The sequence below is a fragment of the Apodemus sylvaticus genome, chromosome 3, assembly GCF_947179515.1.
Source record: "Apodemus sylvaticus chromosome 3, mApoSyl1.1, whole genome shotgun sequence".
NCBI classification, from domain to species: domain Eukaryota; kingdom Metazoa; phylum Chordata; class Mammalia; order Rodentia; family Muridae; genus Apodemus; species Apodemus sylvaticus.
Window position 1 is genome coordinate 67,080,414 of NC_067474.1, and position 25,278 is coordinate 67,105,691.

Consider the following 25,278-nt stretch of genomic DNA (forward strand, 5'->3'; position numbering starts at 1 on the left):
CCTTCTGTGGTTTATCACTCGCCCTTCACTGTTGCTGTTCTCGGGTGTGGTGCACGTGTCCTCCTGTTTACTGTGCAGACACGCTGCTTTACGTGGGGATTCTTCCCTTTCTTTCCTCCTGGACAGAATTTGGTGTTGTATTTCTAGACTTTCAAGTTAAAGTAGATTGGCCTCATATCTTCCTCAAATGACCCCAGAAGCCACCAGAACTGAGCGTGTGCTTATACACCCTCCCCCACCACGGTCTCTCTACAGCTTCCTTTGTGGGGCAGCCTGAACACTTTGTGGCTTGTCTCCTGTCGCCATTGCCCTTGTTTGTTTTCGGCCTGGCCTTGAACAGCTGAGCCATCTCTCCAGCCCCCATCACACTTTTAAGTTCGAGGCTCACCCGGGTGTTTGGCAGTTCCCCTTGCCAGTGTCTTTTCTGGACCACCTACCCGAGCAGGCCGCTCGTGTGCATACTGGATGCGCCAGTGCCTGCAGGTGTCCAGGCTGTTCAGTTTCTGAAGTATTCTTCTCATTGTTTTTCGCCTTCCGCCCATCCTCATGAGTGGTATTTTATTCTAGGTCCTATAATGGATGTGAAACTTAAACAAAGCTGTTTCTAAGTTATTAATAGATTTCAGCTTCTACAACATGCCTCGTCCTCGTTCCTGACACAGGCTGCTGATGGTGGAATTAGGATGGGCTTTGAGATGGATAGTATTTTGTTGCTTCTTACCTACCCTGTGTCTCTGAAAAATACTCTCTGTAGCTGTCCGTTAACTGCAGTTTAGTTTCCCTTCTCTTCATGTTAAGCATTCTAAAATGGAATGGCAGTTCTTTGGCGCTATGGATTGCAGGGGGTTTTTTGTTTTTTATTTTGTTTTGGTATTTTATTGTACTATTGTGGGTACTATTTATTTTTTCCTATGAGTACATACCTAGAAGAAAGTTTAATTAATAAATCAGATGCAGAAAGAAACTGACAATAACTAACCATGCAATAGAGTAGCCATACCAATAACTACAATAAAAATGACTCAAAATATATATATATATTATCTATTTATGAAAGTTTCCATTTGCTGTTCCCTGACTTTGTGGCTGTTCCTGCAGCCACAGGTAGCTGACTCCACAGGAAATGAAACTGAAAAGGGAGACTACTCAAGTCCCACCTGCTGGTGCTAGCCTAATTTGTAAATAGAGTTGATAGCTTCCTTCACTGTGAAAGGGGGAGCAAGCTTTCCATCATCCAAAAGACATTAACACAGTTAGAACCTAGGGCCTGTAAGGAGCTCTTCATAGTGTGTGTATGTGTGAATTGGATCTAATATGTTCTTAGGTCGGAACTAGGGTGTGGGTGCATGCTAAGTGTGTGTCATTAGCATACATTTCTGAAGATGCTATTTAAAATTGTATTTTGCTTGTATGTGTTATAGGTTTTCAGAAACCATACTCTTACGATATAATCAGCAATATTAGTTTGATAGTGCTAAATATACATTGTAGGATTCTGCTCACCTTCTTATCCCATTTCTGGTTGCCTGACCACCTGCTCTGAGGGCTGCTTATCTTCCCAAGCCTCTTGACCCAATGGCATCTATGCAGATTTTTCTCCCAAATGAAAAGTAAATCGTAGTATTGTAGTTTTATTTTGAGGCTATCCCAGACTAAGTTGAGTGGAGTTGCTAACTATCAAATGCAGGCTTTGTAAAAGTCAGGTGTTTTCTGTGTGAAACCAACAAGAACTATCATGTACACACTGTCTGTTAATGTGTGCACCATCAGTGACCTTAAAGTAGACTAGAGAGTAAATGGCATGTAGTGTTTAAAATACAGAAACTGAGGCTAAGAAGGGAAGATGCTTTTTTTAAGTTAGGCCAAAGAAGTATTGTAGGGAGGCCTAGAAACTGAGGAGAGTGCATACCTGTGATCTCATCTGCTTGAGAGGCCAAAGCAGGTAAAAAAACAAAAACAAAACAAAATAAAAAACAACAAAACAAAAAAAACCAAACAAAAAAAACAGAACACAGGTTCAGGTCTGTATAACTAAGGCACAGTACAAGGTTGCCATCTACTCAAGTACAAATACTATGGTGTTTCAGAGGATAAACTAGGGCTGTAAAAATACAGCTAGGGCAGGTTTAGCATTGGGAAGCTGTCTATTCTCAGGAGATCATCTTTCTTAGAGCCTTGTCCCAGCTGGGAGGCCTGGCAGCCTCTGCCTTTTTTCACTTGTCTCTAGTCTAATTTCTCCTGTCATGTATTTTTCCAGATCCTTCTTAGGGCATCGTTTATCACTAAGAACTGTGTATTCAGTGACTCCTCAGCCCACATTCCGCTGCCTTCATAGAAACACACCACACTATTGTGTGAAACTAATGTGTTCACAGAGTTTTTTAGTGTGTCTGGCACATGAGTATTCATTAAACACTGGCTGCATCCATTACTGATATCATAAATGGTACTTATTATTGCCTGTGCCGGCAAGCTAGTTGATACACCCTTTTTCAGAGTCCCAAGTGTTCCCTGCCCAGAATCTAGCTTTGTGCAGTCCATTGTCTGTGGTCCTAGGAACAGACACGCTGAGTCACATGCGTGGGACAGATGGTTGGAAAATTAGTGAGAGGTTGCTTGTTCCAGCCAAGGAACCATTCTCTTCGTGCCTGCCTGTACTAACTACCTCCTTGTTTGCAGCCATGGACGTGGTCCATGAACCCTGCTTCCAAACCACATCTGCCTTCTTTGCGTTCCTTTTATCTTTTGGAACATTAGTGATTTTAGAGTCTCTAGGAGCGTGTAGATTTGTAGTGCAGCTTGTGATTCTGCTTCCTGCTGGGCCCCTGAATGGTCTTCTGGCTGCACTGTCTGTGTAGTGTTAGGGCTCCATCTGTGAGGGCCTCTCTGGAACCTTCTGCATTGTTTCCCCTACCCTGGTATTCTTAAATAGTGCCTGTTTCACCTGCACACTGACTTTATTCTTTTGCTTTTAGATTTTGTACCTAGTCCTGTTTCTTCATTAGATTGTAGCCAAAGACTGGAAAAAGTAATTACCTCATTCTTATGGTTAGTTGTATTTGGGGTGTATGTTGGGGTAGTTTGTGGGAAAGGACATTGACTTTGTAAAATTTGCCATGGACTGGGGGGGGGGGGGGATGTACCAGGGCTGTGATTAAAGAACTCTGTGCCAAATAAGACATTCCTCCTTGCACTCCCTCCACAGTGTGAAATGCTAGTCACTATTTATCTTGTTGGAGGATGTGTGGGCATCATTTTCTCTTGGACAGGTTATAATACACACCTGCTGTCCTTATCTTCTCTTTGATTCTATTTGTTAAATCCTGTGATTTCCACCTAAGCTTTGCTTTAAGAAATATTATTGTATAAAAATACCTAGGATATAATTTAGGATATATGAATTATTTTTATATAACTGCTATGATATTTTTAAAATATATAGGAAAGGTATTGTGGCTATTCCAATTAAAATGTAATCTGCATTATTTTTAGCAAACGGGAACCCTGAAAAGGAAGGACGTTTTAGAGGACTGTGATGTTGTTGTATATCTTTATAGTTTCCATTCATATCAGTGTATATTCATTAATACACTTATTTTCATTTTGATAATAATATCCATTAACCAAAGTTTGTAGTTTCCATGGCAACTGTAATGTATGTTAAATCACAACATTGGGATGTTCTAATAGTATTTGGTACGAGTTTAACAAAGCAAGAAAATGATGATTTCCAATGATGAAATCTGTACATTATAAAGTGTAAATATTAGGAAAAGAAATTGTGAAAACTATTAATTCCTTCAATTACTCCATTCTTTTTGTAAGCATTATAAGTCATTGTTTTCAAACCCTTCACTGATGGTTCTATTTGAGGATTGTGTAGGTCAGTGGAGTCTGACCTTTGTTTTGGGGCTTGGTTGAGTATGCGGTGAACCATATGTATTTTGCAAAATAATATCTTGGTTCTTTTTTCCGTGCTTTAGGTATGTGTTCTTTCTGGACCCATGCAATCTGGACTTGATAAACAGGAAGATCAAGTCTATAGCACTGTGTGTAGCAGCATGTCCCCGACAGGAGTTGAAAACCTTGAGTGACGTCCAGAAGTTTGCAGAGATCAATGGTGAGATTTTAGACTGTCCAAATTGATCACCTGGGCCCCTATGCTCACAGTTAAATGCTCTATGTCTGCATTTCAGTATACACTTGTCCTCAAACTAAATATGTTATAAAACAGCCTTAAAGAGAAAAACTAAAGCTGAAGTGATTTTAGATTTCCTAGTTTAAAATATGCGAGTACCAACTCAGGAGATTATTAACTCTAGAATTGCTGGGTATAGTGGTCGTGACTGTAATCCCAGCTTCTCGGGAGGCTGAAGCAGAAGGATTGCTTAGCCTAAGTGCAGGCTCACTTAGACAATATAGCAAAGTCTCTTGTCTTAAAAAACAAAGCAGAAATAGGTTATTTCACACCTTTGTTTAAAAAAAAAAAGAAAAAAAAAAAGGAAAACAGTAGAATGTCCCCAGGATGGGGTGATTCCCAGGGAAATTCTGAGTAGGTCCTTGGGATATGCAAATCTGTATTTTTTTAACTAAGTGCTTCAGGTGCTTTTGGTACAACCTATTGGCTACTTTTGGTTTTATTGTTTTGAGATAGGATCTTTCCTGAACTGATCACATGAACTGATGGATGATCCTCTTGTCTTAACCAGTAGAGCTGAGTGAGTGCTGAAATGTCAGGTGAATCTAAGCTTGCTGTGATGAGGTGTGCTATAGAATAACTCAGAATTATTAGTATACTCTATGTAAAGTTCAGGTTTCCCCTTCATTTCAAGTTTTGTTTAAATCTCACGATCTGTCTTTCCTCCCTTCCCCACTTAGTCAATGTTTAATCTGCAGTTAACAGTATAATATATGCATGTGTAAAGTGAATGGTGAAAGTTACAGGAAATGAATGTAAAGAACTATAATCAAGTTTCTGCCGTCGGTTCTTTTTCAGTGTGCTGGTGCACATATAATTTTATGTTCTGCTCTTAAGTTTAACGTTGCATCATGACCTTTTCTCAGAATAGTTTGGAGGATCTTTGAGGTTAAAAGACTGGGATTAGTAGCGAATACCAGCAGAGCCAGTTCACTGCACTCAGCTCTGCTCTTTGGAAATTCTCATTTCCAGGTCCTGTCCTCAATTCTGCATGGGTTGCTGCAGTTCTCTATAGAGTATTTTTAAAATTACTCTTTGTATAGCACTGCATGCTAATGCCCCCTCTGGCTCATGTTTTGAACTTCCCTGAGGTTCCGTGCTTGTGTTTTGTGTGAAGGGCTTCTTATGCCTTCCTGCTTGCCTAAATCCAAGGCTGGTGATAGGTCCCTTGAACAACTTGTTGACTCAGATATTTACCCCATGTAATGTGTAGCTGACTAAGACAGGCCTGGAGCCATAACCATGCCTATCCCAGCCTGGCTTCAGATCCTTCCAGACAGGATGCTGGTCCTCTGAAGGGAAGAAGAGGAGTGATGTTCCTGAACTACCGCCTCATGCCCTTAATATAGAGAGCCGAAAAGGCATGGAGTACTGAGGATATGGAGTCCCACTCAGATTCTGTCACTGGCTTCATAAGAAGAGATAGAAGAGCTTTCTGAGCCCAGCCGTTGGCATCCAAATAAAAGTGAGGGTGTGTGAAGAGCACTGAATACGTGGTGGGCACTGAAGACCTCAGTTTCTGTGCCCATGTCTGATCCCTTCTTTGCCTTGCTAAGCCCTGTGCCACAGTTGTCAGCCCTGTAACTTACCATACCCTGTCTTAGGTATAGAGTACTGTTCCTTAGACGCATGTACCTGGGTTCCTTAGACAGGTATAGGTGATGTAGTTCACTGGGTAAAAGTACAGGCTCTCAGGTAAATGATTTGGATTCAACTGTTGATTCTTCAACTTCGTAGCCTTGAGACTTAATATGTCGTTTGGCCTCTGCAAGCCCCATGGCTGTCATATAGGACCATGCTGTACCTACCTCATTTGGATTTTTGTGACAAATCAATAAGAAAAATATTTTAAACTTTAGCTGGTAAAATGCTGCTGACAGTTGGTGTTAGCAGCCACCCACTCCATTATCCTTCTCTCAGTGGAATGTTAGAGTCTCTCCACATCCAGTCTCCCCATCAGTTCCTTAGATACAGCTGCTATGAACAGTTACTATCAGTGCTCAGGGTTTTCAGTCAGTACTGTTCAGAACTCATCAGTGGTAAAAGATTAAGAAGTCTGTATATTTTATATGACACTTGGAGCTATGGTCTAATCTTAAACTGTCTTCCAATGTGTCCTCTCAAACATACTGGATGTGAGTTTTGGTGCCTTGAACCTGAGGTACCAGGTACTCCAGGAGTACCAAGTAAAGGCCCTCTGTGTGACCACCTCGTGTAATTTATTGAAGAGACATGCCTTGTGTCTTTCTCTGGTGTGTTTCATTTCTAGGCCAATATCCTTTTAAGTAAAAGTGATCGTGAGTGTGGTTTATTCCTATCTACCTTAAGAAGACGCTGACAGTGGAGTTGGTAGCTTTGCATCCCAGAAGTATTAATCAATAAATATTTTAGCAAATAGCAAGCACCCTTGGGCTTAGGAGCTGGTTGGTATAAAGAATGATAAAAGAATCTGGGCTTGATGTATGCCTATATTCCCAAGCCTTGAGAGGTAAGGGGTGAGGATGGTGAATTCCATGGCACGGTGGGCTACATGGTGAGCTCCTGATTCATAATATGTAACAGTAATAGTAAGAACAAACGCACGGTAGAGGATGGGGACAGCAGTAACTTTAGTTGGAAAGCATAAAAACATCATTAAAATTCCAAGAGAGGAAACTTTGGGTATACATAGCCATACCTGCTGTAATAGTGATCCCTGAATTGGAATTCCTGGATTTCTCTAAAGAGCCTACATTGTCCTTCAGATTGGTAACACAAAACTGGAGCTGACAAGTTGTAATTCATTGGTACCATCATCACCAAAGTAGTCCTCTCTCCTGTCTTGCCTTAGTACCCCCTCTTTGGTCTATTGTAATTTATACTCTTGTTGGTGTCTATGCTTCCGTAGACAATCTCTAGGAAGTAATGGCCCTTTGAGCTCTCATTTACGGACCTCAAAATTACTTTCAGAGAGGAGCTTTCTGTAAGAGATGATGCAGGTGTAAGTGAAAATTTTTCCAGTCTCTAGGAGGGAATAATTAAAGCCCGTGAAAGATCTTAGTTAAAACTGTTAGAACAAAAGTAGGCAAAGGCCTTGGGATTGGATTTCACATTACTTTCTTGAATGGATCCACATTGCACCAGAAGCATAAGAAACAAAAGAAGAAAGTAGAATAGTATGATGTGTTTTACACAACCAGACCTGGTGACGTGTGCCTGTAATCTTAGCACCTAGGGGTGCTGAGGAAGGAGGATTGGCATAGTGTAGCATGGGTTACATCGCAAAACCTTCTCAAAAAGAAAAAAAAAAGACCAAATCTCAAACTGTTATGCAAGAAGGCATAAAAATCAGCAGAGTTTAAACAGAAGAAAATATTTGCAAGTCTTCTATCTGGTCTGTGGTTCCTATCAGACCACATCACAGCTATCTCAGTGCTCAGGTTTCAGTCAGCACTACTCTATGGCCCAGAAATGCTGTATGTCTTATCTGGCACTCAGATTTATAGTTTAGTCTTGAACTTCCTTTTAATATGTCCTCTCAAATATACTGGCTATGAGCATGCATACGTGCATGCGTGCGTGCATGCGTGCGTGCGTGCCTTTAAGATCCACCATTTAAAAGACCACATCATTGATGGACTTATAGAGAAATCAGCTGTTGGCCCTGCTGATGGGGGTACAGTATAGTGTGGCTACTGTGGAAACGTGGGGTGCTCTTAAATCAGCAGTGTCCCCTTTACCTATCTATTTGAAAGAACTGAAAACAGGATCAGAAGAAATAGTTGCATAACCACGGTCCATATGTTATCCACCAGTCAAGAGGCAGAAATAGCTGGAGTGTCCACGGATGGGTTACCAGATCAAGAAAAATTTTAAGCTGAGCATGGTGTCTCATGTCTCAAAAAACAAATGAAGAAAGAGGTGTGATAATATGCATATGAAGAAACTCTTTTGCTTGAAGGGAAAAAGTAAATCCAGTCATAGGCTACAGTTGTTCATGGCCGGGCTAAGGGTGTCACGCTAAGAGAAATAAGCCCTCCGCAGGACAAACACTTGGAAAATCCACATATTTGAAACCCATAGCGTAGGCAAGTTCATCAAGGGGGGAAGTAGACTGGTTGATGGTAGGGATAGGATGGGGGGGGGTACTGTTTGATGAGCAAAGGGTTACATGTTTTCAAGAGGAAGTTGTAGGAGTGGATGGTGGAGTTGGTTGTAAACTCTGTGATTACACTGAACGTCACTGGCTGTGTAGCCACAGAGAACATTCTAATTTACACGGTATGTGCATTTTATTGTAATTTTAAAACATCTTCTTGAAAGAAAAAGATCATGTGTAAGTTACTTTTGGGATGGAGAGGTTAGAAGACAAGTCTGGAAGTAGATGGTTGTGTGGAGGAGGTACTGCTGTATTGCAGAGATCTTTAAAAGTCGGCAGAAACATCTAGATACCTGTCAAGTATACTCTCTGAAATGTAAATTGGGTAATAAATGTGTAAATGTAAATTTCTTATGGCCCGTAATTCGTATGTGACACGACTCTCACAAATACATAATGCTAGCTAAGAAAACAATTTAAAAATGGCTTTTTAAAAAATTGAAGTTACCAAAACCAGTAAGGATTCCATATTAAACCTTTGTGTTTGTTATCATGTCCTGGCAGTCCTGTGCTAATTTCCCAGGGACAGGATTGTGCCGTGTTTATCTCAGGCCCCAGTGTGTGCACCCACACCGTAGATACCCACAATGTTTTCCCAGAGAGCATGGAGCAGATTTTCCTATCTGTCTCTATTGCCACTTAATAACTTCTCATCCTCTACATCCTTGAACCTCAGCTCTGCACCCATGCGTGTTGCTGCCAGCAGGTAAATTGTTTAGCTCCAGTCTAATCAAAAGTACTGTGAAATCTGTTCTTTTGAAATTCACCTCTAAATAATTCATTTCATTCCTTTATCTCTCTTCTGCGTCCCCTCCAGGTGATCAGCCATCCCCTTTCTTCTCCTAATCCCTCTTGTTCCTTCTCTTTGCCAACCTTGTGCCCTGTGGAGAAAGCTGAGCCTGTCTGGTGAGCGCGCCCTTCCGAGCTCTTATTTCAGCAGGGTGTATGAGTTCTGTCTTGCCCCCGCTCTTCTAGCTTCTGATGAACGGGTTTCCTTTCGTCCTTATTAGAATTTTTGAAAGCACATGTACATCATAATGGGGATGAATTGTCCTTCTGACGTTAGCTTGGGTTTTCTGTGAGGTTTTTGGCTGAACCCAAGCAAAGTGTGCTAGGTGACAGGGGGGTACCAGTGCAGGCTGTGGGATTCCCCCCTCCCTCTGCACCAGGTTGGCCTGCCATCTCTAGCCCCATTGTTCAGTCTGAGCATCTGGTCTTAGTGAGTGATTAAAACTGTGAGCTTTGCTTCAGCATACCCTTTCCTGTCAGTCCCTACTCAGTGCCCTGTGCTGTGCCTGATGTATCTATGCACCTTCGCATCTTTTGCTAGCTCAGTTCTAGAAAGCAGGCTAGAAATGAACATCTTTTCTGTAATTGACAGCTGGACCATGTATCCTTGATTGTTGGGAATATTTCACATGCGACATTATCATTCTCATTACTTTAAGATATATATCATACATATATATACATATATATGTATTATGCATGTGTACACACACACACACACACACACACACACGTCTTACCTAACATAATAGCAAATTATGGCTTTATTCTTTAGAAAGATAAAAGAGAGTTTATAGTTGATAATAAAATTTAAACTAATTCATTCACACCAAGTATGCACCAGAGATAGATATGCTAGTCCCACATTGAAGAAGCATGCAGTCCATCAGGATCACACTTCTTGTCCTCACAAGACCTAGAAGTCTTGGGTGTGGATATTAAAACTTCCCTTAGCAGCTGGGAGGTGATGGTGCATACCTTTTTTCTTTGTTTACATCTCATTTATAGTATATAAAGTACTACAATTTTAAAATGCTTCTTTTATGTACAATATAGTTCATATAACAGGCTGTACTAAGGACCTGCTGTTTGGATCACAGACACATTTTGAGTACAGCAGTGTAGAGTGATGCTTTCAAAATGATCATTGTTTGCTATTAAAACTTTAGCAAATTATATGACATTTAGATAAAATTCACTGCTCGTGAATACCAATAAGCCTTTGATTGCCATTGGCTGTTAAGTTTACAGTCAATATTATATCAGTATGCTTTCCCTTCATTCAGTAACAGAATAACTTAAAGCATACAATTAGTGTAGACTTTTGTTTTTACATAGTGATACAGAAGGCTGGACCCTATAATGTATATAAATGAACACATTCTAGCAAATGACTTAATTACTTTGAAGCAGAGACCAGGATGCTTGATTCTTTAGAAAGAAAGTTTATAGTTGATAATAAAACCTTAACTAATTCCTTATACACAAAATTACTATAAATTAAGTGTACACCAAAGATACGTATGCAAGTCCCACGTTGAAGAAACTTGGAGTCCGTCAGGATCAGACTTCTTGTCCTCACAAGACCTAGAAGTTTTGGATATGGATATTCAAACTTGCCTTAGCAGCTGAGAGGTGGTGGCACATGTCTTTGATCCCAGTGATGGGAGGCAGAGGAAGGTGAATCTCTATGAGTTTGAGACCAACCTGGTCTATAGAGAGAGTTCCAGGATAGCCAACACTATACAGAGAAACCCCTGTCTCAAAACAAACAAACAAACAAATGTGGTGATGTATTTGGGGGGTTGGAGAGATAGCTCAGTAGTTAAGAGCACTGGCTGCTCTTCCAGAAAACTCAGAGTTCAACTCATAGCAGCTCACAACTATCCAACACCCCCATACAGACATACATGCAGGTAAAATACCATTATACATAAAATAAAAATAGCAAATTAAGAAAACATTCACTTAGCAAACATTTCCTGAGCATCTACCATGTAGACAAGGTAGTACCACCTGGCAAATTTCTATGCTTCTTGGGAATTATAAATATGTCCACACATTTCAGGACTTACCAGAGATTGAAACTGGAAAAGTGATTTTTATTTTGCCAGTAATTCAGGTTTTGGTTGCTCGCACTATAATGGTGCTGCCTGACAATGGTTGGCAGTGTTTGGACATATTCTGATTGTTGCTTCAATAATGGCTTGGGGAAGCTATTGGAGTCCAGTGGGGAGAAGCTAAGGGTGTTGGTAAACCCCTGTATGGAATAGGACAGCCCTTCATAACAACAATGTCTGCTGCAACATGTCATGATATCAAGACCAAGACCTAGTTTTATAACGTGTGGTGAAATGCAATGAACACTGTTTATAATCTGATGGACTAAGAACATGCACTAAGATCAGTTTCACCTATCCACTAGAAAACTGGTTATAATTTCAAAAAGCCCATATTTTGAACAAAGAAATGATAGACTGAAAATATTACCAAATAAGATGCCCTGTTCTGCAATGAAGCTAAATGAGTGAATCAGAGAAGACGTGACAGGAGGTGCTGTTTGAAATTCTGCTCAGATGTTCAAGACCTTACTCAGATCCTCGGCTGCACAGGACAGCTTGAGCAGGAGGGCAGATGCATTTAACAGCAAGGGTTGAAAGTTATGTGGAGGGGTAGGTGACGGACCCTGATAGAATATCTCTCTGGTTATGATGGTGATGAATAACACAGATGGCGTGTAAGAACAGAGAATTGTATTTGTAAACAGCTCACCAATTCTTTTATTCTTTCTCCCTTCCCTCGCTCTCCTCCTTTTCTCTCATCTGTAACTTCTAGAATGTAGTAATAGAAGACCTCGTAGGGTTGCTATGACCAAAATTGAACCAAAGAATAAATAATTGAATATTTTAAGACATTTGAAATGTCATAGAAGTTAGCCATTCTGGGGTGAGAGCAAGCATTCACCATGCGTGATAAATGTTTGCACACCCAAGTTGGCCTTCTCAGACTGTTCATTTTGATGGCTTTTGAACAGTGATGCCTGGGCTGCATGGATTGTCTCTGATGTGCTTTACATTAGCTTTGGTTTTAGTTTTGGACTTTTCATTATTCAAGTTTGGGTGTTTTTTTTTTTTTAACCTGCTTTTGCATTTAAACAGCCCTGTATGTCTAACTCCTTGGGTGCAAACCTCTTGTGGTAGGCATTGTTTATAATATTGCCGTAAAGAAAGCAAGTATCGGGTGCTGCTTTTAAAATGACCACTGAAAACGCATTCATGAATAACGTGGAAATATGACAGCTGTGAAATGTTTGCCTTGCTAGGGTTTTTTCCATGGCTTGATTGAGCCTCCTTCAGCCATCAACTCTGAGCAGGCAGCAGTGGAAAGTTCCTTACGATTGATTGTTGCCACTAACGTATTACGAAGGTCTTTTTCCCTTCAGTCTGTTTAATACAGGATCTACTTAGAACTGGCCTAAGTCCCAGAAGACCATTGGAGATAAAGCTATTATCTTTTCACTGTGCATTATTCTGGGAAAGTATTTATAAAATTGAGCCTCATTGCACCTGGTGACTTCCTTCTCTGAGGAAGGGAAGGCTGGGAGGGGTGGGGACTGTGTTCACTGAATTCAGTTGAAGCAGTGTGTTTAATGGGCAGGGGCATAACACTAACTACTTGAGTTAGCGCCTTTCAGTTTTGCACATTGACTCCATCTTGGTCTTAGAAAGACATGCGGAGTTTAGCTCAAGAGGGCTGCAGTCACATTGGGCACTCTGCTCTTGTTGGCATAGTTGCTTTTTACTTTTTTGAAAAATTAATATTTTTCAATAGAACTTGCTATTTTTAGGACTAATCTAAAATATTTGGTTGGTGTCAGGTTTCTTCCAAAGCTGCTATGAATACAAAGCTTGGTGGCATTGTCTTAAGACATGATGGTTAGGGCTAGGGTTAAGGTTAGGGTTAGGGTTACTTTCCAGGGAGTTACATACTTAATTTTTTTTCCCTTTTTCCTCCTTTAGTATTCAGGATCAAACCTAGAGCTATAAACATTTTAACCACCCAACATAGCATTAGTTTATGTGCTTAAAGTTTTTTAAAAAAATTATTGGAGGAGTTCTCTGGTGGAGTGTTTTGGGTCACTTACGTATGCTATCATGTCATCTGCAAATAGTGATAATTTGACTTCTTCCTTTCCAATTTGTATCCCTTTGACATCCTTATGTTGTCTAATTGCTCTAGCTAGAACTTCAAGTACTATATTGAAAAGATATGGAGAGAGAGGACAGCCTTGTCTCGTCCCTGATTTTAGTGGGGTTGCTTCCAGTTTCTCTCCATTTAGTTTGATGTTGGCTACCGGTTTGCTGTATATTGCTTTTACTATGTTTAGGTATGGGTCTTGAATTCCTGTTCTTTCCAAGACTTTAGGCATGAAAGGATGCTGAATTTTGTCAAATGCTTTTTCACATCCAATGAAATGACCATGTGGTTTTTTTTCTTTGAGTTTGTTTATGTAGTGGATAGCATTGATGGATTTCCTTATATTGAACCAACCCTGCATCCCTGGGATAAAGCCTACTTGATCATGGTGGATGATCGTTTTGATGTGTTCTTGGATTCAGTTGGCCAGAATTTTATTGAGTATTTTTGCATTGATATTCATAAGGGAAATTGGCCTGAAGTTCTCTTTCTTTGTTGGATCTTTGTGTGGTTTTGGTATTAGTGAAATTGTGGCTTCATAGAACGAGTTGGGTAGTGTTCCTTCTGTTTCTGTTTTTGTGGAACAGTTTGAAAAGTATTGGTGTTAGGTCTTCTTTGAAGGTCTGATAGAATTCTGCACTGAAGCCATCTGGTCCCGTGCTTTTTTTGGTTGGGAGACTATCTATGACCCCTTTTATTTCTTTAGGGGTTATGGGCCTGTTTAGATGATCTATTTGATCCTGATTTAATTTTGGTATTTGGTATCTGTCTAGGAAATTGTCCATTTCCTCTAGATTCTCCAGTTGTGTTGAGTATAGGCTTGCCCTGAAGCTCTGAATACTGAAGATACAATTAGCATATCAAATGATTCCCATGAAGAAGGAAGAAGAGGGCCCTAATCTTGGAAAGGCTTGATCCAGCATTGTAGGGGAGTACCAGGACAGAGAAAAGGGAGGGGGAAAGACAGGAGAATGGATGGAGAGAAGAGGACTTGTGGGACATATGGGCGGGGGAACTGGGAAAGGGGAAGGCTTTTAGAATGTAAACAAAGAATATAGAAAATAAATAAAAAAAATTATTGAAGACTAGCTAAAAGTCGTTTTAAAAGCTTACCTCCCTAGTAACTCTACCAAACATGGAGAACCCTTGGGAGAATAGCAAGCGCTGCATGACTAACATTTCTTTAACAACGATTTTGCATTATCTTTGTGTGAAATACTATTTATGTTTCGTGAATATGTTATTGCTACCATCCTGTTTTAAACACTTACTAGGTAGTTTGCTGGTTTCAGACATTGCTTCTGATTTGTTGTTTTTCAGAAATTTCCAAAAACCCCTTTGATTGATCAAACAAGATAAAAGTTAAATAAACTTTCTCCCAATTTTGTTCCTCTCCATTTCCCTGAGATATGATCAAGTGTTGAAGTTGGCCTCTCTGACCTCACAGTGTATTTAGAACCTGTTTTGAGTGGTACAATATCAGAGCTCAGTATTGTTTATTATTACCAACAACAGTTTCTCTGTTTATATTAATAATGGAGTATTTTGCTGACTTAGAAATCTGGTAGGAATTTCAGTTGGATGGTTTATGTGTATAACGTGGTAGGTACTCTGTAAAACCAAAGCAACACCAGTCTGCTGCTTACACACAAGCATCTGTTGTTGGAGTACAGTAAACCTTCCTGCATGGAAGTCACTATCAGAAAACATGCAGCTCAATAAAATAGTACATGCTAACTTCAGCAGAGCGTGTCATTCTGACTTTTCAGTGTTATTTAGATAAGTATTAGTCATATGATCAGAAAATCCTTTCTATAGCCAATCAAAAGTTGAATTTGAACTGTTATAAGCTGTCTGGAAATTGGAGATCACTTGCTAGTTTATGAATTTGTTCAGTGATGTAATAGTTGAGAATGATTCCTGCCTTTTAAATAAGAAAATGTGATATCCCACCTTCGTGCAATGCTGCGTGCAGTATACAGCTTTCGATCATGGAAAATACATGAGTCAGAGACAGTTATGTAGTAGAGTGCAGGGTTTGCAGTAATAGTCTGGTGCCTTACTAATCCTAGGTCTTCTACCAGCTGCCTGTGTTCTGAGCTTGTTTACCTCCTAGTTTGTGAGCTTCCTAATGCCCATTGTATAAACTTAGAGTAAGTGATGTATATATCTCTGTCATCTGGTAGAGAATCTGACATGACAGTCAATAAAGGTTTTAGTAACTTAAATTTGTGCCTAAAATACATTAAATTGTGGGTCATTTCAGAGAAAAGTGTTTTAAATGAATCATAGTATACATTAGGTCTGGTTTTTACAGAATCTATAAGGACTGCAAATGTACATGAGTATTACAAAGTTAGGGAAAACAGTTGGAGACTTTATTCAGACTGTTCCACCAACTAACCTGTGCCCTTCTTTCCACAGGCTCAGCACTATGTAGCTACAACATAAAGCCTTCTGAATACACTCTGACTTCAAAGTCCTCTGGCTTTTGCCCCAAACTACCAGTACCAGCCAGGTAAATTTTATTGTAAAGTTGTTAACTTGTAGCCTTCGTTTTCATAGGTAAACCCTACACCATGTTGTTCTGAGGAAATTGTCATTTGATGGTGCCTGTTTCTGGGGCATCCTGGATAATCATATTCTAGAAATATAACTAACTTAATAACTCTTCGTTTTTTGTTTTTTAAATCTTTATTAAAATTCACTCACAGACAACTTCTCTTATTCTCAGACATTTCAGATTTCCCTCGGGGCTCTGGTGTTTTTATTTTAATTTTCTAATTTTTAAGTATATAAAAATCTGAATCATTGTCCAATCCTCAAAAAAGTTGGATCCAAATCCCCCTGTCCCTATAGTTGCCTTGAAGTTGATCCTAGTGACTCTGTATTTTAAAAGTATGTGAATTGCCCATATGTTGTCCAGATTATAGCCTTTAGGTGTATTCTCAGTGTTAGGCTATTTGCCAAGGTTTATCCAAAATTTTATTTAGCAAATATTTATTATTAAATACTGATTGTATGAATTAGACCAAAGCTCAAGAAGTATTCTTTGGCAATGGTTCCCAGTACTTAGAAGTAAAGCAAACATTAACATGATGTATATATATTCTTAAAGGTACAGACACTCAAGTATTATAGAGTATATTCTCAAAACTACGTATATGTGTGCATACATCTATACATGCACACACTTTGAAGTATTTGATCTTTAGCAGTGTGACATGGGAAACCTCTGAAGCTGACTAGAAGTCAGTATGTTATAGGCAGCCACTAAGTGAAAATCTTGAGATTCCAGAACGTGAAAGCAGGTCATGTTGACTTTAGGATTACGGATGGCTATAACCTGTACCTTAGTAACTTGAATTTTAAATTTTCATAGGCAAAGTACAAAACAGACACATCACTTAAATTTGATTTCTAGCTCTTTTAAACCAGAATTTAAAACCTGTAGGCATAAAGGGACGGTTTTAGAAAAAAACTTGAGAAGGATTTTAAAGTTACAGCTTTAAGCCCACGGCTCAGGAGATTGCACTCATAGAAGTGAAGACAGCTAGGCCTGCCACAGCTAGGCCTGCCACAGCCGCAAAGCAAAGGCGCTTTGGATCCAGTCACTGTAGAAAAATAGAGTGATAAAAACAAGCCAGAGCCGGGCCTGGTGGTATAGGCCTAGACTCCCAAATACTTGAAAGGATGAAGCAGGAGGATCTCAAGTTCAAGGCCTGAGGTAAATAACAAGTTTGAGGTCAGCCTAGGCAACTCAGTCAACCCTGTCTTGGAGATACGGCTCAGTGGAGACAAGAAGAAGAATTTTATATGCATATCTAATCAACTGCCTAAGTTTGTTTTAAATGTATATTTCGAGGCTAATGCATACTATTAAAAAAAAAAAAAACCAAAAAAACCAAACAGCTAGAAAGCCCTAGGCATGGAATGAGGTTGCTTTGCTCCAACATAATTGTCGGTAGGTGTGGGTGTAGCTCATCACAACCCTATCCCACAGCCTGTGATCCGTCCATATGGGCCAGCATTTGTTATTTACTCTTCCATCCGTCCATCCGTCCGTCTGTCCGTCCGTCTGTCCACCCATCCATCCATCCATCCATCCATCCATCCATCCATTCATTTTGAAATTTAGACAAGAGTCTCACTATGTAGTTCTGACTGGCTTGGAACTTAGAAAGATTATCTTGCCTGTGCCTTACAAGGACTGGAATTAAAAGTGTGTATCACAATTACTAGCCCTCATCTAAATACACGTGTAGGTGTGGTAGGTTCCTGCAGAGGTCAGAAGACCATGTCTGATTCCCTGGAACTGGACTGAGCGCTCTGATGTGAATGTGGTACTTCTTTCCAGCCTCCTTTTACATCTCCTCGTCCCCCTCCTCCCAGGAACATAGCATCCTACTGGGACAAAGCAGCAGGGACTTGGGTTCAAACAAGTCATAACTTCTAAACTTGAATTTGAAATATTCTGTTGGGAAATAGAAAAGGGCACATCAGTCACATTGATTTCCAGCTCTTTCAGTCTTATTAAGCTGCTACTGAAAATCAAAATTTAAAGTCTGTGGACATGAAAATAAAGGGAATGTTTTCAGTAATGCTCAGTAAGAAAAACCTAAAATTTATAGTCTGTGGAGGACTTGTCCCATTGTTATACTTACCAGCTGGGATAAGTCTCTTATGCTGTTGTAGATCAAGTTTCTCTAGGAATAAATATGAATATGCATTTTTTAAGTTAGGGTTTCCATTGCTCTAAAAAGACACTATGACCAAGGCAACCCTTATAAAGGGAGGCATTTAATTAGGCCTGGCTCACAGGTTCAGAGGTTCAGTGCGCTATTGTTATGGCAGACAGCATTGCAGTGTGCAGGAGACAGGGTGCTGGAGAAGGAGCTGAGAGCTCTACAGCTTGGTCAGCAGGGAGCAGATGGAGACCGTCTACACAGGGTGTAGCTTGAGACTATATAAGACCTCAAAGTCCGCCTCCACAGTGTCATACTTCCTTCAACAAGGCCACACCTACTCCAGTAAGGTCATACCTTCTAATAGTACCAATCCCTGTGGTCCAAGGATTCAAGTTATTCAAACCACCACAATTCACATTCACAAAATTGTTTCACAGCTTAAGATAACAGATGTTAAATATCCATCTTTGTTCTTGGCACCCAGCTTGAGAAGTATTCTCCCTCTCTACTTCTAGAGCCCATCTATTTGCCCAGACCTTCCTGGGTGCCCAGAGGCATATAGCTGATGGCGACAGTATCAAACTTAGCAAAATCAGCTGCAGACTGCTTTGCAGTAAAATGCTAATATGCATTAAAAGTCAGATGGCCTGTGAGCTTTGGGGTTTTAAAAGAAAATGGCTAGAAAAGGCAACAGTTTACCCAAATTCATACCTCTGCAGGATGAAATGCCAAGTGGAGTAGCAATGTGGGGAATCGCCACCCTGAATGCTTGCAATGGTATCACCAACAGGGAGGGATACTACAGGGACAGAACAGACTCTTGGTCTGTTCGCTTACTTAGGTTCCTCTTGATACCAGAATGGTTGCTGGGTGCCAGTCAGTTAATAACATAATACTGAGGTGAGAAATGAATAACTGAGAAATAGTATTCCTATTCTTATTTTCAAGTGGAAGATTGATGGATGAATTGATTTACAAATCACTTCCCGTGTCTGACCAGCATCCTGTTTCTCATATGTATTCTATCACTGAACTCTCATAAAACCTGTGCAGATTTTGCCCCTGATTTGTAGGTGAAGGAAGTGGGAGATGAGAGAAAGTCAGTTACCCAAGGCCACTCAGTAATTACTGTGAGTCAGACTTTGGGCTTAGATCTTAAAGGATCTCTGCGGCAGTTGTTGCTCTTTCTAAAGTATATAAAAACAAAAGGAGAGAGGAGATGAAATATACAGAGTTCTTTATATAACTGCTAGATTCTTCGTGATTTATTTTCTGCTTTTTATACACTACAGAGATCTCTCTAGAATACTTTATTGTTTTTTTTCCTCAAAACCTCAAGCTAGAAATAATGTGTGGTTGTTTAGTTTTAGCTTGGGGTTCTGATAATATGTTTTAGATAGCAGTTGAGTTGTTCATCTCTGCCTCCGTGCATGAAGGCACATGGCCAGGTTATCATGCACTGGGACCTCCTTCACTGTGGTAGTCAGGATTCAAGAGGGAGGCAAGCAGTAGGCTTGCCTGGGTGGTTCACACTTTATCTGTGAGTGGCTCACTTTTAAAAGTATCTTTAAAAGACTATTACACATACATTTTATTCTTGTTGGCTGATATTTCAGTAATGTGAAACGCCAGGCCTTACAGGACACACACTGATTTCTTAAAGATGTGTTAGTCTGTGACCTTGAAAGAGAGAGAAACTTACTATAAAGAGAATTCTTTATGTGGGCCCTTTTCATTAAGTAATGACTATATTATATAGGCTAGACAATAGTACAGACATGATCTCATATACCAGGATCTCAGAAGTGTTTTCTCAGGGGATGTGAAATGAGATAATTCATTATGTTAAATAAGACTTAAGCATGTAAAATAAAACATAAGCATTTCGATGTAAGAATTACTCAAAAGAATTCTGTGAGAATAAACTGATTGAATGCATTTTGTCCACCTACAAACTTTTCAAAGAATAAATTTAATTGCTAAAAATTTTAAATAAATTAAGCTTTAAAATAAAATAAATTATAAAAGTCGGCAGTAGTGATGCACGCCTTTAATCCCAGCACTTGGGAACAGAGGCAGTGGACTGCTGAATTCGAGACCAATGTGGTCTACAGAGTAAGCTCTAGGACAGCCAGAGCTGCGCAGAAAAACCCTCTCAAAAAACGAAAACAAAAACAAAAAGAAAACAAAAAAAGGAAAGGAAAGGAAAGGAAAAAATGCAAAACTGAATTAGGTGGCTTATAACTAACCTATAATTTCACCACTGGGGAGTTGAGACTAGAGGACTGCTGTGAGTTTGAGGGTAGCCGAGTCTACAGAGTTAGACCATCTGTCAGAACTAAACCACAGCAGCAGGAAAATTCAAGGGGCTAAGAATATAGTTAAGTGGCAGAATCCATAGCATATGGCCCTGGGTTCAGTAGGAAGGAGAGGGGAAAAGAATGAAGAAAGGAAGGAAGGAGGGAGGGAGGAAGGGAAGGGAAGCAAAACAGGCAGGCAGATATGGAGGCCAGTGCTTTTCACATTACAGCTACCTGTTTAATTTTATTTTTGAATAACGGATCCATAAATTCTTTCTTATTTGTCTTTTATTTGTCTTAGTTCAGAGCAGATTTTGATCATTTTGACTATAGACAATGCAATTAACCAGTTTTTGGTTTTTTTTTTTTTTTTTTTTTACTTCAAAATTTAGAGCTAACGAGTATTTTCTAACTAATATACAGTAAATTATAAGGTAAAATGATACTGTTGTTTCACCCCAATTCTTTGAAGGGTATTTATAAAGGAGTTGACCAAGTGATAGTTCCGAGCAGCCTGCCTTAGCATTTCTTCCTAAGTAGATAGGAAGGATTAGGATTTTAGATCACAGTCCTTCCCCTTTCAGGCTGCTCTCTTCCTTCTGAATTCATAAGGAAGGAAACACTGCCCACACTGGCTGTGCTGGTTCTGAGAACTGGAATCACTGTCTTAGGGGCTGGCTCTTGGGTGACTGTGGTGCTGCTGGTGCCCTGAAGAGACAGGACAAAACCTGTAATGACAATTACAGGGAAGACAATGGCAATTACAGACAAGACAATGACAATTACAGGGAAGACAATGGCTTGCAACTGTGCAGTGTTAGGAGAATTAGGACTTTAGTGGATATCTGATAGGAAACAGGAAAAGAGTGTGCAGGGCTAATGAAAAAGGACTTAAGGTGGGTCCCTTTCAGGTTAACAGTGTGGGCAACTGAGTTCAGCCAGAGCTAAGTCAGAGATGACAGGCTAACATACAAAGAAGGTAGAAATGCAGGTGACTATAGACCAAAGAACGTTTGGCCATTAAAGATGCAGAGCCAGCCGTGTGTGTGTGTGTGTGTGTGTGTGTGTGTGTGTGTGTGTGTGTGTGTGTGTGTGTATGGCTTAACAGAGGTACTGACTTGACAGAAAAGGCATCTCTCTCTAGACAACATTAGGGAAAAAAATAACCTGACAGTTATAACAGTATCAGTTTAATAACTTTTGCCCCACATCAGCCTCTGTTCTTAGAGATTTATAGCTAATCCATTTTAATTCTTGTAGTGTTTCTAACTACATCTATTTCACTTAAAAGTATTATGTAATATGATACCTTTTCTCATTTTTAATGACATAATGCTGTTCAAGAAATAATTGCTCAGAATGTTCTAACCTCCTACAATTTAAAATAAGGTGTTAGGAATTTGGCATTAATCCTAGGGAGCTCATTTAAAGCCATTTTGGAAGTATACACATACAGGTACACAGATAGTAGGTTGTTAAAAATTAATATTCATGTTATATTGTTATATAATTTTTTGATACATTTTACTGAAATATACCTAAGGTAAGGCTTCATCTTTAAAATTACTTTGTTTTTGTAAAGTCTAGTAGTGTTGCTTATTACCACTAGTGTTCATTTAACAACATTTAACACATACATAGTTTACTGTTCTGATTTCAAAAAGAATTTTTTTTTTGAGGAAGGAAACAAAGATTGTATTTTGCTTCAGGTCAGTTATTATTTTTCTGAGATTAAAAGCCTTTAAGTTTGATGTGCAACCATCTAATTTTACCCACTAGTTAGACTAATATTTAAGATTAAGGACACAAAAGCATGTCTCCAGTCCGGTCTAGTGTATTAGACCTGCCACTTGTCACACAATCAACTCTAATCATGTTTGTCTAATCATGTTAGGTTTGTGTTAGGATGGGCAAATTTTAACTTAGTTTATACACGTATATTTATACATATGTATTTATATGTATGAGCTCTCCTCAAAGCTAGTGTCCTCTGGGTCACAGTGTTGCTAAAGGTTAGACATGTATATATGTGTATACTCTCTGAAGTTGAAGCAGATCCTTGGTATTACAAGCCAGATAGATTCAAGTCATACCTCATACATACCTAAGTTCTCTCACAAGTCACAGCTGTAGTACATGGGAGCTTGGATTAAATGATTAAATCAGTTTTCTTTTTTTTCTAGACACATGTCATGTATATGATATATGTATATCATATATATCATTTATATACCATATAAAAAGTCAAGAAATTTGCTGGAGTAGAGTTGAGTAGTAGAGCAGTTGTCTAGCGTGCCTGAGGTCCTCCCTGGGGTCGTTACCAAACACTGAAAAGGGAAGGAGAATGGTCCAGAACCCCATGACAAGAAATGGATCTTTCACTTTTTAGTAGAATATTTATGTGTAATCTTTTAAGTAGAGATAGCACCACTACCTTATATGTAATTTCTCCATGTATTTCTGTGTTATAAACCTTTCTGTAGATTAGTGATAATGGCTGTTTTAAGTTGTCTGTCAATGTCTTGGCATGCTTTTGTTTTAATGAGGGTGTATAAGCTTGTGCCCTTTATTAATATGAGGTTTCCTGTGATGATTTGAAAGAGGAAACATTCTATTAATGGTGGCCTGTTTCAAATAAATGCATGTGTGTATGTTTACTTTTAAGTTGCTTTTGGCAAAAGTTCCTGTTCCACCGAATAAAGTCAATGCTTGTAAGCTTCGCCATCTACCTGTGGTAGATGTGCAGGTTCGAGGGTCCCACGTGCCTGCTTTTGCTTCTGGTAGTTCTCCATGCATATATGTATGTGTGTATTTCTCTTCAGAAGGGGAGGGTAATGTCTTCTGTTGGAATGCGCACTCACCCTCTCTGATAAACTTCTGGTAAGACTGGCATCTGTACGCACAGCGGTCATCTTCATAGCGCACAGCACCTAGCTCCCATAACGAATGCGCAGGGTGGAGTGGACCGCAGCCATTCTCACCTCATTTCTGTGTTTGATGTGGCATTTATATTACGTAGGAGTAATTTTTTTTCTGATTTTTTTTTCTTGTGTCACCAGTGCACCTATTCCATTCTTCCATCGCTGTGCTCCTGTGAACATTTCCTGCTATGCCAAGTTTGCAGAGGCCCTGATCACCTTTGTCAGTGACAATAGTGTCTTACACAGGCTGATTAGTGGAGTAATGACCAGCAAAGAAATTATATTGGGACTTTGCTTGTTATCACTAGGTAATTGTTTTTCTCATTATTAGCTGTTTCATAGTACTGCAGAAGGCTGTTCTGTCTTTAGCCAAAATATGCGTACGATTGGAGATACATGTAAAATGTTTGACTACCCATGGCCAAAATAACTGTTTCAGATTACATATACTTATAATTATGTACATTAAAGAATGTATGGCATATATCTGAAACTCTTGTTGCTTCTTTTTTTTTCTTTGATTAAAGACTTGTTTCCCCACACTTGGTTACTAAGTCATGGTTGCTTATCTTTAATAATAGCAGGAGGCTCCTCTAATGATTTAGTAATCCTCTTGTTTTTAGATATCATTCCAAAGGTATACTTATACATAAAACAGAGGCTATTCTGTATAGAGAGAATATATAAGGATCTTATATAGTCTAAGGGCATAGGTTACTTTTGACTATGTAATTTTACATTTTTGCTATAGTATATAGTATTATTGCCTTGCTGGGAAAACTAGGAAATCTTCACTTGTTAGCCACAGAATTAATTATTTAGTCAATAATTAGATTCTAAAAATTAATTTTATTTTAAAAATAAAAAAACCCTACATTATTCTAAAACTATAGAAGTACATATCAGAGTTTATAAGACTTCTTACTTGGGAGATATAAGCTAGTAGGAACCAAACAGCTATTTCATTGTGTAAGTAAAATTAGTATTTATGTATGTTTAATAGCAGTTATATTCATTGGGAAGATATAAGCTGTATCTCCACCTTATCATTTTACAGTGTTTTCTTTTTACATAGTGCTATTTGACTCAAAGTAATGCTATCCACATGAAATAATAATTCTGTGATATTTGAAAGACTCACATCTGTTTTCTCATTCCTGTACATTTACTGTTAAAGTAGTACTTTAAAATTCCTACACACGGACCTAATCATTTATTTAACTTTGCAAATGGCCCAAAGAAATGTGGAAATTTTATATAAAATCACTTGGTTTTCTGAAATAGTTGATTGTTTAACCAAAAAAAAAAAGCAAACTTTAAGAATAATAATGTGAATTCATTGGACTTCTACTTTTATTAAAATATTTTATTAAAATATTTCTCTCTTGAGGCATAAGAAAAGAATATAAATTCAGAATACCTTTGCTCCTTTCTTTGTGGAATGGGCTTTTAGGTCATTAAATGTTTATAAAGTATTACTCAGAACTATATTTCTCACACAATGGTTAAGTGTCCCCCTTTTCAAGCATTTTAATTACAATTTTGGCACATCGGCATTTAGTTTGGGGTAGGTAAGAGAGTTGGCTAAGTAACTCAGCCTAATCTTTGCTCATTTCTGAGGAAAAGCTTTGCAGTGAGTTTAGAAATGAGGTTAGTGGGGATTTGGCTTTAGCAGTTTAAGGATATTATATTGTAGAGGAGGCTCATACCCTCTCTGAGTTGTAGAGTTAAATGTAAAATTCTAGACAATGTTTAAACACCATCTAGTTTGTTGAATTGGAGAAGTTTGACCTGAGGCAGTACAGGCTACTCAGGGCAGTAACTGATCTGCAGCTACATGCTATAGTTTTTGTGTGTGTGTGTGTGTTTTTGTTTTGGTCACCAACATGACATGCCATGCCCTACTCCTCTTGTGCTGATGTCTGTTTGCATGTCCGACGTCTCCCTAATGATGACTGCACAGTGGCCTTGGCTGTTGTGCAGCCAGCATTTGCATTAGCATGTATTCTTCTCTGTAGTTTAGAACCCACACCGTTAGGACCTTTGG

The 25,278-nt window shown here is 39.1% G+C and overlaps 1 protein-coding gene across 4 annotated transcripts in view; it reads left to right on the forward strand.

The window, feature by feature from the left end:
* Positions 1–25,278, forward strand: part of Slc44a1 (solute carrier family 44 member 1) — a 193,842-nt gene that overhangs the window by 76,637 nt on the left and 91,927 nt on the right. For all 4 annotated transcript variants that reach the window (XM_052176497.1, XM_052176499.1, XM_052176498.1 and 1 more), the window contains 3 exons: positions 3,984–4,120; positions 15,747–15,840; positions 23,370–23,539. In XM_052176497.1, coding sequence (XP_052032457.1) covers positions 3,984–4,120; positions 15,747–15,840; positions 23,370–23,539 — 401 coding nt within the window. The remainder of the gene's footprint in view (positions 1–3,983; positions 4,121–15,746; positions 15,841–23,369; positions 23,540–25,278) is intronic.